Source organism: Medicago truncatula, chromosome 2 (genome assembly GCF_003473485.1).
Source record: "Medicago truncatula cultivar Jemalong A17 chromosome 2, MtrunA17r5.0-ANR, whole genome shotgun sequence".
Classification (NCBI taxonomy): Eukaryota; Viridiplantae; Streptophyta; class Magnoliopsida; order Fabales; family Fabaceae; genus Medicago; species Medicago truncatula.
This window is the reverse complement of record NC_053043.1, coordinates 881,511-900,391: the sequence shown is the minus strand read 5'-3', so window position 1 is coordinate 900,391 and position 18,881 is coordinate 881,511. Positions and strand designations below refer to the sequence as shown.

The window sequence follows — 18,881 nt, the reverse complement described above, 5'->3', positions numbered from 1 at the left end:
ATAAATAAAAATAAAGAGAATATCAGCCACAATGGATACGGTTTTCTCAGACATTTCTATTTTACAAAGGTAAATAATACACAACAATCACATATTAAATTAAATTACATCTCATTATAAAAATTGTAAAAGCAGGGGAGCCGGGAAAAACACTAGTGCATACCCTCTTGCTATAAGATTTGACAGATGTAACGAAACCATAAAATTCCAACACATTCAATAAAATGTTTGCATCAAATGTCACTTGAAGTTGTTGAAGCATTCCCTGTAGCATAAAATTTTGAAAGAAAAAAAAAATGTAACATACCACAAAAGCCAACAAAATATTTCAGCTTTAAGCTTGCATACCTACACAAGCATATCAATGCTAGCCACTCACTATGCACATCAACTTGGTATCACATTGAAACACAGTGACGATACCTTAACGGAATTGCCCACATCTCTGTTAGAGGAAAAATTTACTTGAAAGTAGCATGAATGATCCACAAAATTCAGTACATTAGTTTCAATGTTGGGCTGCAGATCAAGTAATATCATCATTAGTATCGAATAGATAGACATTAGATATTGGAATGAAAAAAACAGCCGGTCATAAATTACCATTTAACATGCCTTTATCAAAACAAATATCTCAATTATCATGGTGATGAGTTAGAACAGTAATAATTTGATTTTTGCATTTTACAGAACTAAAACAAGTACAAAATAGCACAGAAATAGATCAATATCGCACTACGTCTAAAGGAGGAACAAACAAACAAGGGGATAGCAACTATCATTTCAAGTCAAAACTCTGCTTTAATTGCAATCGATACTTGAGCTTCATTGGCTGAAAGTGCCTCATCCAGTTAGGCATTGAGCTGTCAATTGCAACTCACTTAACTGTATTTGGGTTTCAGGTAATCCACATGGCAACGTTAAGTATAAGAACAACAACTCATCCAGACAATTAACATATTAGAAACAGATTCAAAGCAGAATCGATCGCTCATTTTCCCTCGCCAAAAGTTTTAAGACTAACACACTAAGGTAATAAATGTTGTGCAACACATTATAAGAAAAGCAAATAGTAAGTGGACAAAAAGGTGAGAAGAAGAGCGGATAACAAAATATAAGACAAAATCAAGAACAGCATTCAGGAGAAAGTTGGACAAATCTATATTATGAAAAGAATGACAAAAATGCAAGTTGATTTGTCTAATTAATTCAATTCTAAAGAAAATACAAGATTCGAACCTGTCTAATTTGTACAAAGGTTTCCTTGCTGTTTGGCTCAACCAATTTCCCAGAATTGAATTTGGAGATAATAATTCCATGTTCTTTGTAGAGCTTAGACTCAACAACTCCACCTTCAAAAATTATTTCTGCAATTCCTTTACAATGCTTCCTAGAAGGTGAAGATTAAAAATATCACATTTATTTGACTAGTAGAGAGTGCTAGTCATTACAATCACTTTAATGTGTTTTATACATACAATTGATGGAATCATAAGTAATAAGAATATAAACTTCTTTTCTTAATAAAAATATAATTAATTAACAAATTGATGGAGCCTATTAGAGAAAATATCATTGAAGTGTTGCTCGTCTATGAATTAGTTCTTTTATTGCATCTAGACTATCAGTTCAGTGTATAACAGTATGTAGCATTAGTGTGTGCTCGTGATGAATCAGCACTTCTAATACAACTGATATTCAGTAAGACATAGTTAGAGTTAGTTGTTCACAGCTGTTAGAGACTGCATATAATTAGGTTTAGAGTCAATAAATAGATCAGACCTGTGGTGTATCATTCATACAATGATTAATAAGGAATATCATATTTTAGTTTTATTCAACTGTATGTTCCTCTTGAACCAAGTCTCCCACTTAGATTTTGTACCCAATCACTCTCTAATTGACTGCTCATCGGACCTATATTTATAGCAGATACTACCAACATAAATGAGAGTACTCTAGCATATATCTGAAGCAAAAAACATATAAACAATATCTGAAAAATAGGAATAAGAAATTTTCTGAATGTGCTCGAGTAAGTAAAGCAGTCAGCCACCATGATATTTATATACACTTCATAATTAATTACATGTTATGTTTACAAGGATAAATAAATATAGGTCCAACTCCCTAAATGCATGCATGAATCTAAACATGCATGAACCTGAAGACTTAAATACTTCAATTTGCAAAGAATTTTACTATTTCCAACACTATACACTAATTATTATCAATAAAAATATTCCATAAAATGCCTGTAAACAGAGAACAGAACATACTTGCTAAATAGAGTCACAGAAATCTGATGAATCTCAATATTTGATTCAAATATGCACAACTCATGCTTCGTAGCAACATCAACACTGGATGAAACCAGAGGATGAAATTCAGTTGCTTCAGAAATATCCTGTGAGAAAATGTCAATTGTTAATCAAAACGTGTCATTTAAATTAAGCATAATGCAGCTTTCAAATTGTCAAACAGAAGTTTGGAAAATGCAATAATATGACTTTTAATACTTCTTTCATCTTTGGTTATCTCCTGAGCTAACAAAACAACATAGAAAATTAATTATCACACAAACAAACATTAGCACTTTGAATTTAAAAAAAATTGTATTCATCATTAGAACTACTCATTTTGCACTGATAGATAGTACCCTCAACAATTTATTCCTTAAAACATGATGTTTCCATCAAGCCTTAAACTTTGCAAGTGAACAAAAAAGGGAAGGGAAATAAAGAAAATATATAAACTTAGAAGAGAGGATTACAGATTATTTAATTAACCTAAGTTTTATATTAAGAGCGAACTCCATATATTATTCCCATATATGTACAGTGAGTGAGAAGCGGAATATTAGAATAATTGTGCGAATTTACAACGTTATGGTAAGAGTACTTCCATAAAATTCACTATGTTGGGAGAAAAGCATTTCTGTTTTTATTTCCTGTTTTTCACTTTTAATTACAAAATCGCTGCATTGCTTTCATTTGGTTTCCTGTTTTCAAACATCAGAACAGGAAATGGTGAAAACATATAAACTAAGAAACCAAGTAGGAAGAAAAATGAAAATTTTGTAATTAAAGACGAAATGGCGAGAATACCTTTCTTCATTCCAATCAAAATTATTTTCTTATATATCTAGAAGATTATAGTATAAATATAATAAACAATCATTATGACGAATGCACAAAATGTTAAAAAAAATGTAACATGAAACAAAAATATCATGTTATTTTTATGAAAATGTACATGTATAGAAATATTTTTATATGTTAGGTAGGAACCTACAATCCGTGTTACGATCTGCGAGTTACATTGACCCAAGTCTTTTTATTGCTAGTGAAAGCAGTTAAAAAAACAAAAAACAGAGCAAAACTGTAACCCTATTTGTTACTAACAATAATGAAGTTTCGGTAACATGTTAACTAGTTGCCAAGCAAGGAGCACTGTCTAGTTTCAATTGTGGGAGACCCTCTGCTCCAAATTTGACTTGAGCTATGTCTTGAAATGTTTTTATCAAATGTTTTCAACCATCCAGGATTGAAAACCCAGTATTGGTGAGTATGAAATTAGGAGGAATGAATTTTTCCATGTTTTCAATTCAAACTCAACCCACATACCCAATGTTGTGAAACTCAGGATTCTACCTCGGACTGGGAGAGGGACGAAAGAACATAACACGGATCGTAAGATCCTGCCTGAATAACAAATTTTAGGTATACATGTACATATGCATGAAAAGTCATATAGCTAAGGAAAATAGCCACTAATCACAACATCAAAATAAACTTAATTTAAAAATATAATCAAAAGAAAAAATTAAAATGCAATTTGTATTTAAATATATCCTTCGAATTTGGGTTGGGCTTACTCAACCCTTGCGAAACCGGCGTGTAAGGTGAGGGCTGCTCAAGCATTATAAGCACAATGAAGGTGTTGGAGGCTGCAATGAAGGGAGCCCAAATGCCGCAGTTTGGCGGATGGGAATGAACTGCAATGAAGGCGGAACTTCCAACACACAGCTTCACCTCCCTGGGCAATGAGCCTGAAGCATGAACGATGCGGAGTCCAACAACGGATCTATGATGGGCCATGTATGGGCCCGTTTGGATTGGCTAATTTTTTAGCTTTTGAAAAACAGCTTATGCAAATAGATAAGCTTTTATGTTAATTCATAAGTTCTTGCTAATGAAAATTGTATCTTCATAAGCAGGTTTTACATAAACTACCTTGACAAGCTTATGAATAATACAAAAAAGCTTATTTATTTGCATAAGCTCAGAAATAATCCAATCCAAACAGTCATCTTGGAATTTAGGTTTGGACTAGCTCAACCCTTAGGGTGTGTCTGGATGAAGGTTTAGGAGGGGAAGGGAGGGGAGCGCTTACTTTTCTTTTTTAAATTACGGATGCTATAAAATGTTTTTAAAAATTAAAAAACATGATAAACGATCATATAATACTTCAATCACACATGATTTATACTTTTCTTTTTTAAATTACGGACGCTGTAAAATGTTTTTTAAAAAATTGAAGAACATGATAAATGATAATTGATAGAACATTATGGCGTAATTTGATCCATGTAGCTGACCCCACTTGGTGGGATAATGGCTTGGTTGTTGTTGCTGCTGTTGTTGTATGATAAATGATCATATAATACTTCAATCACACATAATTTATTTTAAAAAAGCATTTTATATTGTGTAATTTAAAAAAGAAAAGTAAGCCCTCCCTTACCTTCCCCTCCTAAACCCTCAACCCAACACACCCTTGGAAAACCGGCTTGAAAGGTGGGGGATGCCCAAGCTTTATAAGTACTACATAGGTCAGATCTCTACCCAATATGGGCCTAAATCCACCTTTTTACGTCCATCGCAATTAGGCAATCCAAATGCCACAATTAGGCGGTTCAGGTCGGACCACAATGAAGGCAAAATTTTCAACATATATAGTTAGGCCCATTATTAATGTAGAGGAGGGGAAATAACATAATCCCTTATAAAAAAGTGAAGGAACGCAAATCGGAGGGGCATGATGAGTGTAAAGTGGAAACATTTTGGGACTGAGCCATGAGGTATATTCTCATTTCAGTAAGGGGTATTCCCTTAGGACTTGGGAGAGTATCATTTCAATTATTTGTTAGGAGAGTATCGTTTGCGATTTCCGCAAGGAGCCCGTTCCTCCAACCATTCACTATCGTACAGAGCAAAATATTATTTTTCCCACCAAAGGCAACTGCAGAGTAGAGAAAAACCCGAAAAAAGCACAAAGAATAGGCCAACCCTCATGATAATTTAGTAACTTAACAAATAATTGAAAACGCGTACCTTAACATCATATGACACAACCCCCGAAAATTGACTGGAATCATCAGTACCACCAGCACCAAGCATGCCACGAGATAGCCAATTCAACCAACCTCGTGATTTGACATTGTGCTCGTCATTTCCTGACTTTTCGGTAGAAATATCAGAGACAATCCTTCCATTGCTAGGAGTAGAATATCTAGAAAGATACTCCTGTAAGAACATAGAAGCAAGAGCTTTACGAACCAAATTATACACCTCAAAATGAATTGTTTTCGCATTAAGTTACCCAAAATTGGTCCATTCAAATACATGTAAGATCAAATATTCAAATACTGAGTACTCATCTGTGACCGGCAGCAATCTTACCTGCATCTCAAACTCTGCAGCAGATCTATAATTAAGAATATCATCTAGATCCGTTTCCTTCTCCATTTGCTCTAAATCTTGAAGAACATCATCATCAACTGGCTAGAAAACACAAATATAAACATCAACAGGACAGTGTGATAGTAATTAGTAAGACCATTAAAAAATATGGTAGAGAATAAAGAAAGTGAATCCGAACTCTGATTATTGATTAATTATACAAATAGAGTAAGACCTCGTATATTAACAGATATGCAATCTTGTAACAGAACATACAAATCAGTCAGTGTAAGTAAAAACTAACATATAAACTATTATGATCATAGTAGAAAAGAGAAAGAGAAAGAGAAAGAAAAGTCAAACTGCAGTTATTATTGAATTTTCTGAAAAACTAAGAGTGTTTGCTTGGGAGGAATGAAAGGGAGAGCTAAAAATTACCTCCTTATTCAATGTTGGCTCCCCTCCAATATATTAGAAGGATTTATAGAGGAGAGAAGATGGGCTTGTAAAATTTAAATCCATGGCTAAGATATCCTTATATGAAATGGAACAGTAAAAAATGATAAAGGTATAAAATATGATTTTGCATGCATGTATTTATCTCTAGTCTATGTCCGTGGAAGTGAGTGCATTACGTAAACACAATACAAGGTTGCCTCTTGTCAGACAAAAATACAATATACAATATCAAGGGAAGAAAAAAGAGACATAAGATTAAATCCAAGTATCCAAACTACAAAGTGGCACCGTGATATATACACAAATAAATAAAATCAAATTCACATTTCAGTTATCCTAATCGCCTTAACGACAAGATTTGACTAGACAACACATAGAATTGAAACATTATTTACATGCTTTTCAACACCATGTAATCAATAACTACTTTAATTTGTAAATAAATGAAAATGCTACAAAATATAGATACAAGCATGTAGGACTTCAAGGAACAAGAAAAAGATAAACCACCTGCTCTTGTTGCAGAAAATCCAATTTAATCTTGTACAAGTTCATATATTTCCGACGATAGCTCCTACAACCAGGAAACATAAAGAATTACCAACAAGATGGATGAATGTCAACAAAAGACTGCACAAGGACACAAACCACAACAAAATATTAATGAGATACATTGTCCGAAATAAAATTCTAAACGAACAGTAGCACATATCACACATAGGTTTTAGTCAGCTGTCGTCTTAAGCTATACACTGTTATATCATAGTATAGTTCTTACCATTTGTTCGCATAACTAATTCAAAATTCAGTTTGCATAACATAATATTGATTTTGGAATATCATAAGCACAGGTTCCAATTTGTCCTTCATATACTTCCAATTTTAGGTTCATACAAGTTTAAAGATTGATTTGGTTAAGACTAATTGACCATGTTACTACCCCTCTCTATTGATTAGTTGGACGAAAAGCAACTGTGACACCTTGGCCTCTAACATCAAACTGTGACGTATTGGACAAGAATATGCAACAGCCACACCACCATAGATGATTTAGCAGCAGCCCCGCATTCCGTCATCCAAACATCCTCAACGTTGAGCCGCTGGCACCAATCACAGAAAACCTGTAACATGTCCCACACTTAACTTGGTTGTTTCAGACTAAGGACTAATATCATCGCGATTTGATTTGTTGGCAAATTATATGAGTTGGTTGTTAAATTTTCTCTTTCAAATGATATTTTTGAAACAACAGCTTTAAGCTTTGTAAGCTTTAGTTTGACGGGAAGTGTCAGAATACAATTGAATATCTTATAATATCTTCTTTTTTTTAAAAATATCTTAAAATATCTCTGATATTATGCTAGCGTATCTTAGATTATTGGTGTTGAAATTTGGGGGCCTAACTCAACCTTACAAAACCGGCTTGTAAGGTGAGGATTGCCTCCTCTTTATATACTCTTCTCAAGAGTCTCATCTATCCGATGTGGGACTTGGGTTTTTCCCAATACACCCCCCTCACGCCCAGCACTCTTTGGGCTTGGTGCGTGAATAGGTTTAGGCGGCCCTTGAATTCGACAAGCTTTGATACCATGTTAAAATTGGGGGCCTAACTCATCCTTACAAAACCGGCTTGTAAGGTGAGGATTGCCTCTCCTTTATAAACTCTTCTCAAGAGTCTTGTCTATCCGATATGGGACTTGGGTTTTTCCAATAGGTGGAAGATGATGATGGGATGAAGACTGAGAATTATGAGAAATAGAAGAAGGAGCCACAGAGTTTTGATGTTGCTGACTAAACCTATTCACGCACCAAGCCCAAAGAGTGCTGGGCGTGAGGGGGGTGTATTGGGAAAAACCCAAGTCCCACATCGGATAGATAAGACTCTTGAGAAGAGTTTATAAAGAGGAGGCAATCCTCACCTTACAAGCCGGTTTTGTAAGGATGAGTTATGCCCCCAATTTTAACAATTGGTTTCTAGTCTTAAAATGTCTTACATTATCTCTTAAGATTAGTTTCCATACTATTAATTATTATAATGATTTGTTACCTGATTTCCTAATTTATTTAGTATAAAGTCTTGTATACCTGCAAATTAGGGTTTGTGTTTGGTCTTTTTTATCAAGTCAGTATCAAATTAATTAGTAGGTTGCTATCAATAATATTACACCATTTTCATATTTAAAAGTATTTACTCCCTCCGTCCCAAAATAACGAGTCATTTGTAATAAAAATAAAAAATTGTCCCAAAATGAAAGACTCATTTCACTTTTCAATGTAATATTAATTAACTTTTGCAATTATAGACTCTATTAATAATAATTTCATCACTCTGAATTCAATATCTTCCACTTCACATTTATGATAATGGTGAATGCACCAATACTACATGGACACTTAAACCATTTTTCTTTCTCTTTCACTTATACACTTTTCTTAAAATGTGTGAAATGAACAAATGGCTCAATTATTTTGGGATGGGGAGTATTATTTATCTTATCCTTTTTTTATCTAAACCCCATTACTTCAACAACCTCTTTAAAAGAAGTCAAGCATACAACGAATGTCATAGAAAGAGCAAAATCACCACGACATAAACTTACAATCGATCTCCGAAATATTTCCAAGAAGTTTTTTTCAGTTTCTTACGAACATCTGAAAGAACTGCTTCTTGTGCATAGTGCCACCACAATATTTGCCATCCTTCTTGTTTCGTTGGTAAAGGACAATGCCAAGGGCGAAAACGCCCATACCTATACAATACAATGGTTAAAATATTGAAGTACATCTTAACATCAAAGCGTCAATTTCATTTAGAAAAATACAATGCAAAGGACAAAAGTAACCATACCTACATGATATAATGAAAATAACATATTCCAAACAATACTGCTTTTTAATATTAAATTTAAAGCAACAATTTTTCACTCAGATGTAAGATTTGGGCATAAGTCATATGATTACCACACTAATCCAAGAAAGACAGTTTTCCTTTAACAATTAAGGAAGGAAACGTATTATGTCTTGTATAATCAAGGAAATGCAAAAGAAAACAAAATTCAAATAATATTATATTTACATAATCCTTCCATTATCCTTCTGATATAATTGAATTGCATCACACTCAACAACATGATTACTTAATTTATATACAGCATCTACAGTGATAGTAAATGAAATGTACAATTTACAAGGGAGCATTTAAGCTAGCACTACTTCCTAAGATACATTGAACTTGTTCTACTTGTTATACAATGAATTTGAACTATTCGGGAATGGGAGCATTAAAGAGGTCTAGGAAAGTAAAACATTAATTAGTTTTTTGTTTCCAACAAATGGTACAAGTCATCCCACATAGTTAACATAGTATTCTCAGCTTGGGTTGTTGTGTTCTACCTAATTACTGTCTCAGCCTGCTCTTAACTATCTAGAACCTTCTTTTGGTAGTTCAATCTTCAGTTTTCGGTTGTAACTGCACAGCTATACATAGGGCATTATTGTGAAAGATAATTATCAGATTATAACAATATATTAGAAACTTCTCTCCAAGTTTTTTCTCGTCTCTAAATTCTATCAAAATTGAAGATGGTATCAAGAACCAAGATCGAGTGATAGCCTCAAAAATTCGCCAACCTGCAACCTGTGGCAAATTGTCCATCAAGGGCTCTAACCTCTTACAGAATCCTTCAATGTATATATCAGTGGTTTGGCCAACACAATATACCACCCTTACCAGACTTGAGCTACGTTATTCAGAGAACAAAGTGTGTAATTCATCACCTGCCCAGTTGAATCTAGTTGGATGGCAATCAAGCACATTCATATATATTAAATGGACTCCTCAATGTAGCATTCGTTTCTAAACCGCGATTTTGCATCAGCTTTACCCCAGTAGGGCGTTTTGTGATGCAAATTGAGATGTTGATACCAATAACTGTAGGTCCACTTGAGGTACGACTACTTTAACATGGTTTTTTGGCGGTTCTGAAGTATACAGTAGTAGTCTGCACTCTGATCCATCCAGCAGAGAAGCTGAATACAGCTTTTCCTAAGCACATGCGGATCTGTTGCGGCTTGAAACACTCCTCTCTGAAATTCCATTGTGCTTCACTACTACTACAATTTATTGTTACAACTTACAACCAGAGTGTTGTCTCCCTAGCACACACCCCAATACTTAGTGCCCGCACAAAGCGCATGGAGTTGACTTTTGATCTTTTCTTTGATTGAGAAAAGGTGCTTGGCAATGTTTAATTCCAACACCTGCTTTTCCAAGACCAGTGGGCTTATCTGCACAATAATCCTCCCTTCCCTGGCAGGTTCTTCTACTTCGAGACCAGCTCAATGTTTAAGTTACCATTAGTCTCTCATCCGCCTTTAGCTTGTAGATTTGAGCTTGTAGAGGGTGTAACAGAGTGCTCTCTACTCGGGTTATTATGTTCCACACTTATTACTGTCATAGATAGTGTAGTCTGCTATTAACTATCTGGAACCTTCTTATGGTACCTACACTATGTTTGGCCTAGCTTATTTTCGCATTAAAAGCTACTTTAATATTAAGTTAAAAATAAGAGCTTTGAAAATAAAGCTAAAAAAAATATCAAATGTCTCCGACTTGATTTGAAAATCTCCTCTCAGCAATTTCTTCATAAATTTTGTATATCTAGTTTTTATACATAAAGGATAAGCTCATTTTCTAATTAAAATGTTTTTAAAAATATTGTCTAGCCAAACTTCTTTTAAAGAAAAAAAAAGTCAAGCCAAAGAGAATCTTCAATTTTCTGTTGAAATTTTAACAGAAATATATGAAACTAGACCACACCTCAAAATTAAAGGAATGCAATGTGACAGACTAACCAGATTCTTAGCACTGGATAGAACTTCTCCATCGAAGAGTTTTCTTCATTATTATAAAAGATTTTTTATAAAAACTAAATTGATGCAAATAAATAAGTTAAGGGAAGAATCTAGTAAATGTCAGTGCAAACGTAGTTTCTGGTTCTTTTGTCTTTCATTTTGTGTTTCAATATTATTTTACTTCTGCAATGACTGCAAATTTTTCCATCAAGCAAAACTACGTACCAAAGACACATTTTTTATGGTACTGCTATAATAGGAACAGGCTTCTCGAAATAAACTTACTTTTCTCTTAATCTGCAAGTGCAAACATAATCCCACACAAGAAACATTTGTTGTAACTGAACTTCGTCTAAAGATATAACCTGATAAGTAGAAACAATATTAGAATGATGCATGAACAACTTCGGTAGGACAGCATAAGAATAAAAAAAGGCAGTAATAACTGCTTAAACTAGCAAAAAAGAAAAAGGAATACCAACCAAACCACTCAGTTCAGCCGTAACAGAATATTGTGCAGCATTGTCATCAAGCTTTTGCGATCGGTTAGCCTGGGAGAGAAGTTGAAGATGAAGCTTAAGTAAAAAAAAAAAAAGCTTTTTGCTGATTTTAACAGTGACTGAAACGAATACACCAGAAGGTTATGTGTAAAATCAATAACTCAACCTAAAATATTTGAAAAGTGGGAAAGAGATATGGGAAATACAATGGACCTCTATTAAGCAATAAAATATTTGAAAAGTGGGAAAGAGATACGGGAAATACAATGGACCTCTATTGAGCAATGCATGTAAACATACAATAAATACAAAAAAGAGATTGGGATATCTGGTATCTGCATATTATCATAATAAAAGAAAAAACTCTGACTGAAAAAATTACAGCTATCTTCTTTTATAGAGAAAAAAAATAATGGAATGTAAAAAGGAAGAGGATATGGCATCCTCACAAGTAATAAATACCAAAAAAAAAACACCTAGAACCTATCATATCGAGTCATGTAACCTGGCCAATATTTCTTCACGTGTGACAACAAAAATACCTTTAAAGAGACCATGAGCAGAGCATTACAACAGATATAAAAAAGGGAAATGCTAATAAGTGCCCTTGGGGTATTGTTTAAGCAATCAATAATAGTAACTTTTGCATAGAAATATGTGTGATTATTACTTTTTCATATGTTTGACTTATGTTTTCAAAAGAATATTTCTATTTATGGTTTGCTTAAACAATGCCCTTAGGACACTTGTTAGTAAGACCCATAAAAAAATCATTTACTTAGGAAAATGGAGTGAGTTGCGATTAAAACTTAAAAGATCATGACCAGATGAAAATATTCATACGAAAACAACGAATGCAATCAAAATATCCATACCGAAAGAATTAAGGTTACATCAAATGGTGCCAATATAGAATTGTACTGTTTTCCTTCGGATCCTATCGTACTTGCTGAGTAGGAGTTACCCATAGTGTTCATAATTACCAAGTCCATTGTTGAACTGTGAAACAAGCTTGAATACATTTCCAGTCCTTTCACCTCCACAATTTTCTTTACTTGGGCTACACTCGCCCTTCCATTTGAAGAAGTGAAATACAAGGAAAATAAATAGTCAAATCTCAGTTGACATGTAAACTAACATCTCAAAAGTCAACATAATATTTGCCCCTTGAAGCAATTTCCAATCAATCACTTGCCCTAATATTAAATTTTACTAAAAATTGCTTGCAGAATAGAGATAACACTTGAAACAGAATAAGGACATTTTAACATAATGCTATTAAGCATAAAAAATTAAATAAATATTACAAAGGGAACTTCGAAATTAGGTGGAGGAGAAATGGTAAGGCAAAAGACATATAGTGAGAAACTATGCTCAGAAATATCACAAGTGGTACATGTAAATTTGTATTATAAAGAAACACTAGTTCAGTAAACGATGAAAGGGTGAAAATTAACCACCAGCCAAAAACACGTTTTTCCATAATGTAGCACTATAGATGAGTCAAAAAACTTAGAAGATAATGATGCAAACTTTAAATGGAAATTCTCAAAGTATTACTAGTGAAATGAAAGTAAGAGAGTATTACCCAACAAGATTTTGCTTCATGGTCAAGTTAGAAAACTTCAAACCAAACATAATATTCCCCTAGAAAATTGAAGTAAAAAAAAAATAAATGAGTGTTGAACAAAGTTACTCCTTCACTAGAAAATCTTCAAGACTTCTATATTTGATTGCAAGAAACATAACCATGTTTGGCATGAAAAGTAAAATATATAAACTAAGACAAACTCAAGGTTGTTTACATAAAAATCGTACATGGGATTGATAAGTGGAGTCAAGATTGTAAATCATTGAATTGTAAAAAGGTACCGTGAGATGATGCCAATTCAGATGATCGAACATACACACAAAATTGAGTTTTATGCAAAATAAAAAGGGGAAATAAAATCGTAAAACGGGATATCATAACATGAATCATGAGATTCTACAAAATTCATATTAGGTTTTTATATCGGGTCTAACTCGTCCTTACAAAACGGGTGCCACGCTTTATAAACTTTAATCATGATCTTTCTTTAATCAATGTGGGACTTGATTTTTCCAATGCACCCACTCTCGGCCAGCACTATTGAGCTTGGTGCGTGGATATAAATGGTGGGTGACCCGAATTGATAGCTCTAATACCATATTAGATTTTTATATTGTATTAATATGGAATGATTAATGTCTCTTTCTTTATAAGTTTAATGCATCTGGATAAGATTTTTTTGTATAATTTTGCTAACATATTTTTTATATAATTTTACTAACATATTTAGGTCGTATCATATCCTAAATTTCTCATATCCCCAGATCCTTGTGGTATCGTCCATGTCGTACTACATATGTGCATTTCATAGCTTACGAGTATAACTGTGATTATGACTACCATGGATAAACTTACCAGGTCATTTTGTGCATCACTGTACAAAACGTGAAAATTCCGTATGTCTACTTGAATGCTGTCAAGAATCTGAAAGAAAATGGACAAATATTAGTGTTTATTGGAATCATAAACCCTGTCGAAAGCAACGAAAAAGCTAATAATGAGTTTTTTGTATAAAAATAAATTCAGTAAAGAAACAAGGGAAGTAAAGAGAAAGGAGAATAGAATATCTTATACCCCACATGAAGACAGCTAAAAGAGAAGGCAATATAAAAAAACACGGGAAAACAAAAAATACATTCTTATCTAATCGCCATCATCGAGTCATAAAAAGTTAAAACTATACTATTTACAGCACTTCTGCCAATCAACTTGCTAGTAGGAGTTTAGTCCTTGACACTAATGAAGAACTACATTGGATTGAAAAGTAGGAGTTTAGTCCTTGACACTGATGAAGAACTACATTGGATTGAAATGAAGAAAAGAAACCAGCCTCAACAGAAACAACAGTAGCATCCGTCTAAATTAATCATGACATATTACCTTTGCAGTGACATGAGAAATAAAAGATTGCCCAGCAAGACCACCTGCAGAAAATAAAGTTATTAAAAAAGCCAAATATAAACAAATGTTTCAATGAAACAGCACCTCAATGAAATCCTAATAATAGGTTGACCAATATAAATATTAGTACATGATGACAGCAGATTGAAATCTCCAATTTAATATTTTCAAAGATTACTTTATTGTTATAAAACTTATTAGGAAGCAGAGATAAAAAAAAGTATAAAAAAGGTAAAACCCCGGTGCCAATTTCGGTGGGCTAGTTTGCCTTATTCAAAAAAAAAAAAGGTTAAAAAAAACATTAAGCGGTGCTTTCGCATCACATTAAACGCCTGAGGCACTCCTCCATTTCTACCACTTATCTTGGACTATAGATCCAACATATTTAAACTGTGTAACTTGTGGTAGGATATGATCTCCAACTTTCACCTCTATGCTAGGAACGCTTCTCCTCTGGCTAAAATTACATTCCATAAACTCGGTCTTGCTTCTAACTAAGCGAAAGCCATATGTTTCTAAGGCTTGTCTCCAACCTCCCATTTAATTCTTCCTTCAACTCTCCTAGTAGGACTAAGCATACATCTTGGTGCTCGCTCTTGGATGTGTTCCGTAAGTACATCCAAAACGAAGGTGAAAAGATAAGGGCTTAGTGTTGAACCTTGGTGCAATCCTGTTGTTATGGGAAAATCTTCAGTGTCTCCATTGTGTCCTCACACTAGTCGAGACCCCTCATACATATCCTTGATAGCTCGAATATAGGGCACCCTAACACCTTTATTCTATAGGGTTTTCCAAAAAAACAAGCATTTTAAAAAGTAAATAAAAAATTTCCAGCCCCCATAAGTATAACTCTTATTTGGAGTTAGAAAAGGAAAATGTCCAAGGCCCAATGTTTCAAGGGGCTTTCCTACGAAGGAATGACTAAAACACACAAAGCAAAATAATGGCATTTCTAATTGAAGTTAACAAACTTACCACTCACACGTCTGGATAATTTTCCCAACTCTGCTGCTGCTAGCTTGGCCTTTTTGCCAGCAAACTCTCTTCTTTCAACAGCATCAGCATTCCACTATCACGACAACATTGAATTAAATAATATATACAATATGTGTAGACAACAAAACAGATTGAGTGCAACTGAAATACCTCATGATCGTCTCGCTTGGATGCAGAAATAAAGACATCCTCTAAAATAATTATAATAGGGTCCCAAGGCTTTTTCCATGGAATTTTGATGCTTAACTTTCCAACTCGACCTTGGTTTAGTGCAAATGGAAGCTGAAGATAATCAAATGCTTCGAGTATGAGCTCCACATTCTCCAATAGGACTTCCTCTAAAAATACAATACACATTCAATTACCAAGTCAGTTCACAACAAAGCGTCGTTCTAAGTATTATAACACTTGGAAAGATAACTACTATAGTAACAGTACTTGCATGTCACATACCAAGTCTAATCTTGAGCTGCTGTTTCTGGATGTCTTTAAAATATCGACCCAGATAACCCAGAAGTAACTGATGGACCAGTCCTTCAAACATTGCAGCTGGACAATTAATTATCTTCAAAGTCGCAACGTGGATATTATCATAGTTCCACTGAAATCAATCACAAGCAAGTTAGTGAAAGAAAATAAAAACAAAGAAAACATAGACACGCCAAAATTCCTTACCAAAAAGAGTGAAAATCACAGAAGATTGAACCAAAATATTTTGCTAAAATATGGTGAACCAGCATCCCTTAAAACAAAAAAGAACAGGTATCGTGCAACAGAAAATATGAAGCAGTAACAAAATCTAAAATTGATAATCATCATATGGAGAAGAACATACAACAAACCTAGAAATCTAATTGGCCTGATCAAAACAAAATCGAATTCGAAATAACTAGGATAATAATCGCAGAACTAAGAAAAAGAAAAACACAGAATCGCTACAAGAAATTGGGAGAAATAATCTTACAAAACTTGCTAACCCATAACAAGAAAAACGCAAATTGAACACAAAATCGCAGAACTGTGAATCGCAGAACAAGGAAAACACAAAATCACAGAACTGAGAACCCATAACAAGAAAAACACAATCGATTGAAGAACAACACTTGCTAACCTGATTTGCTTTGAATTTTCTTTGAAATCGTGAATGGACGTGAGAGAGTATTTCGCAGAACACGATCGATTGATTGGAGAATTATGGTTTTGGAAGAGGGGTTTTGGGGTGTAACCAAGAAATAAGGAATAGGCTTTTTGAAAATCAAATCAGTAGCACTGGTTTGGAAGAAGTAAAAAGCAAACAAAACCAGCTTAATTTTAAACGCAAACTCTATTCAAATTTTAACCAATGAAATAAACAGCGTTAATCACACGAACTCGAACAAAGTTATTCATGAGAATCACGAAATGAGTTACACAAGTTGAGATGAAGTAAAAAATGAAGAACAAAATGAGCTTAATTGAAAAGTAAAACTAAAGTCGAATTTCAACGAAAATTGGTAAAAGAGAACCGATCGTTGGAGGAATTACGTGAAGGTTACGTTGGGGAGAGAGAGAGAGAGAGAGGTGAATACGGTTGAGGTTTTAGTAGGTTCGCAAAATCGAAATCGCAGTAATTTTTTTGAATTTCTTTTTTGTAATATGTAGATTTTTTGGTTTTAGACCTTCATGAAAAATTTCACCCCCAATTAATTTGAGCAAATTTCGATTTACCCCCGGCTATATCTTCGATTTTGTACAGTCAAAATTCATGAAGGTCTAAAACCAAAAATATTCAAATTACAAGGACGAAATCCAAAAAAAATTATTTTACAAGGGGTAAAACCGAAAATGACCTATATTATAAGGGGTAAAACATTATTAACCCTAAAAAGTTATATTAAAAATAGTTGTAGTTGTAGCAATTAAAATTATAAAGAAAATGCTCTATTTTCCATTAGTTTAGATTACAGTAATGTCAAATTCAAAACTAATCAAATTATATCAACTATGCATTATATTATCCTGAATCAATTATACATGTATCCTAAACTAATCAAATTTCCATGGATAGAAAAACATTCATTGCTTTGGTTTAAGTCTCAATTATGTCGTGTGAGTTTCGGTCCCTAAACTAATCTAATTTATCATTTAAAAGTTCTAGATAAAATAATTTCTGGTGAATTTAAAGACTTGCAAGAACCAATCATAATCCCAAAAGTTCTAGATGAAACAATCAAAAGAGTCTTGAATCAAGACCTAACCTAACCTAAACACTCAATTTAAGCTTTATAAAATTAATTATAAACCCAATCAAGATTCAAGAGCTGAATAATTTTCTACCATTATGCATATATGAAAAAATAGAGATGACCTAAAATAGAGATGACCTAGAAATAACTTATAACCGCTATTGCTTGGTGGTGTGGTGAGGGGCAATGGATGGAATGGAATTGCTTATAGTTATAACCAGGATGGAATGAAAAGAAAATAAAAGAAAAGAAAAGAAAAGATGATCCTGAGCAATGGAATGGAATGAAAAGAGGCAGGCAACACGTTTTTACTGATACGTTCGTTTTCTTCATAATTTAAAAAAATATATATATATTGGGCATGGGCTGGTGTGGCACTTGCCACACTAGGCCCATGCCAGGTCCGCCCCTGGTTTGAGGTTGAAATTCGCTGAAAGTAAGGTGGTGGAGAAGAAGAGAAGAGAGAAGAAACTGAGATTTTAGTTTTGCATTAAGGGTACTTTAGGTATTTAAAATTTTAAAACTTTTTTTTATGCAAACAAATATCCCTCCCAACCAATTGAGTTAAGCTCACGAGGAATTTTTTACAAGAAGTAACAAGTGTGACTTTTTTGATAGGGATTAAAAAAATAACTGAAGATATTTATTTATAAGGACTAAAAATTTAAATAAAGGACTGAAAATTTAAATAACCCACAATAATTTCTTAGAAACGAACAGAATTTATTTTATTTTATTTTGGGAGTTTCTTTGATTATTTTGAGACAAAACTATCCTTCTTAAGTATGACATAATAAATAAGGTAATGAGAAAACAAAATTCATCACTTCATAAGAAATTTTAGTCATGAAAATAGTTCATACATAAGCACTTAAGCAATGAGCTAAAAATTAAGTCGTTAATTCAAATGGGTTTTAAGTTTTGATGCAAATTGCTTCTTTCAATTAATAGCAGCATGCTTGACATCATCGTCATTGGAAGGGAAAAAAACTACCCAAAGGATTTGAGCATTACACTTTCACAATTAATGCTTACGGTAAAATGTAATTTACTCGTAAAATAACATGATTCGTATAGAAATTGAAAATATGTGTGATTCATATTATTTGGATTGACCACTATTGCAAACAAGGAAAATGGTGCATATTAATTATTCAATCGATAAATACCC

The 18,881-nt window shown here is 33.4% G+C and overlaps 1 protein-coding gene across 7 annotated transcripts in view; it reads right to left on the bottom strand.

Annotated features, from left to right (window-relative positions):
- LOC11424203 (uncharacterized) overlaps positions 1 to 17,088 on the bottom strand; it is a 39,313-nt gene extending 22,225 nt beyond the window's left edge. The window contains exons 1-18 of one of the 7 annotated variants that reach the window (XM_039830200.1): positions 17,054 to 17,088; positions 15,939 to 16,086; positions 15,636 to 15,823; positions 15,465 to 15,558; positions 14,469 to 14,512; positions 13,944 to 14,012; positions 13,086 to 13,144; positions 12,373 to 12,568; positions 11,480 to 11,548; positions 11,283 to 11,362; positions 8,744 to 8,893; positions 6,654 to 6,717; positions 5,685 to 5,786; positions 5,337 to 5,528; positions 2,280 to 2,407; positions 1,240 to 1,390; positions 424 to 519; positions 164 to 265 (exon numbers count right to left, since the gene is read on the bottom strand). In XM_039830200.1, the coding sequence (XP_039686134.1) occupies positions 164 to 265; positions 424 to 519; positions 1,240 to 1,390; positions 2,280 to 2,407; positions 5,337 to 5,528; positions 5,685 to 5,786; positions 6,654 to 6,717; positions 8,744 to 8,893; positions 11,283 to 11,362; positions 11,480 to 11,548; positions 12,373 to 12,568; positions 13,086 to 13,144; positions 13,944 to 14,012; positions 14,469 to 14,512; positions 15,465 to 15,558; positions 15,636 to 15,823; positions 15,939 to 16,029 (1,875 nt within the window). In that variant the 5' untranslated portion in view covers positions 16,030 to 16,086; positions 17,054 to 17,088. Of the gene's footprint in view, positions 1 to 163; positions 266 to 348; positions 520 to 1,239; positions 1,391 to 2,279; positions 2,408 to 5,336; positions 5,529 to 5,684; positions 5,787 to 6,653; positions 6,718 to 7,083; positions 7,155 to 8,743; positions 8,894 to 11,282; positions 11,363 to 11,475; positions 11,549 to 12,372; positions 12,569 to 13,085; positions 13,145 to 13,943; positions 14,013 to 14,468; positions 14,513 to 15,464; positions 15,559 to 15,635; positions 15,824 to 15,938; positions 16,087 to 16,596; positions 16,999 to 17,053 lie in introns of those variants that run through there. The other 6 variants (XM_024776353.2, XM_039830201.1, XM_024776358.2 and 3 more) reach the window with 6 other exon arrangements.
- Positions 17,089 to 18,881: the final 1,793 nt, after the last annotated feature.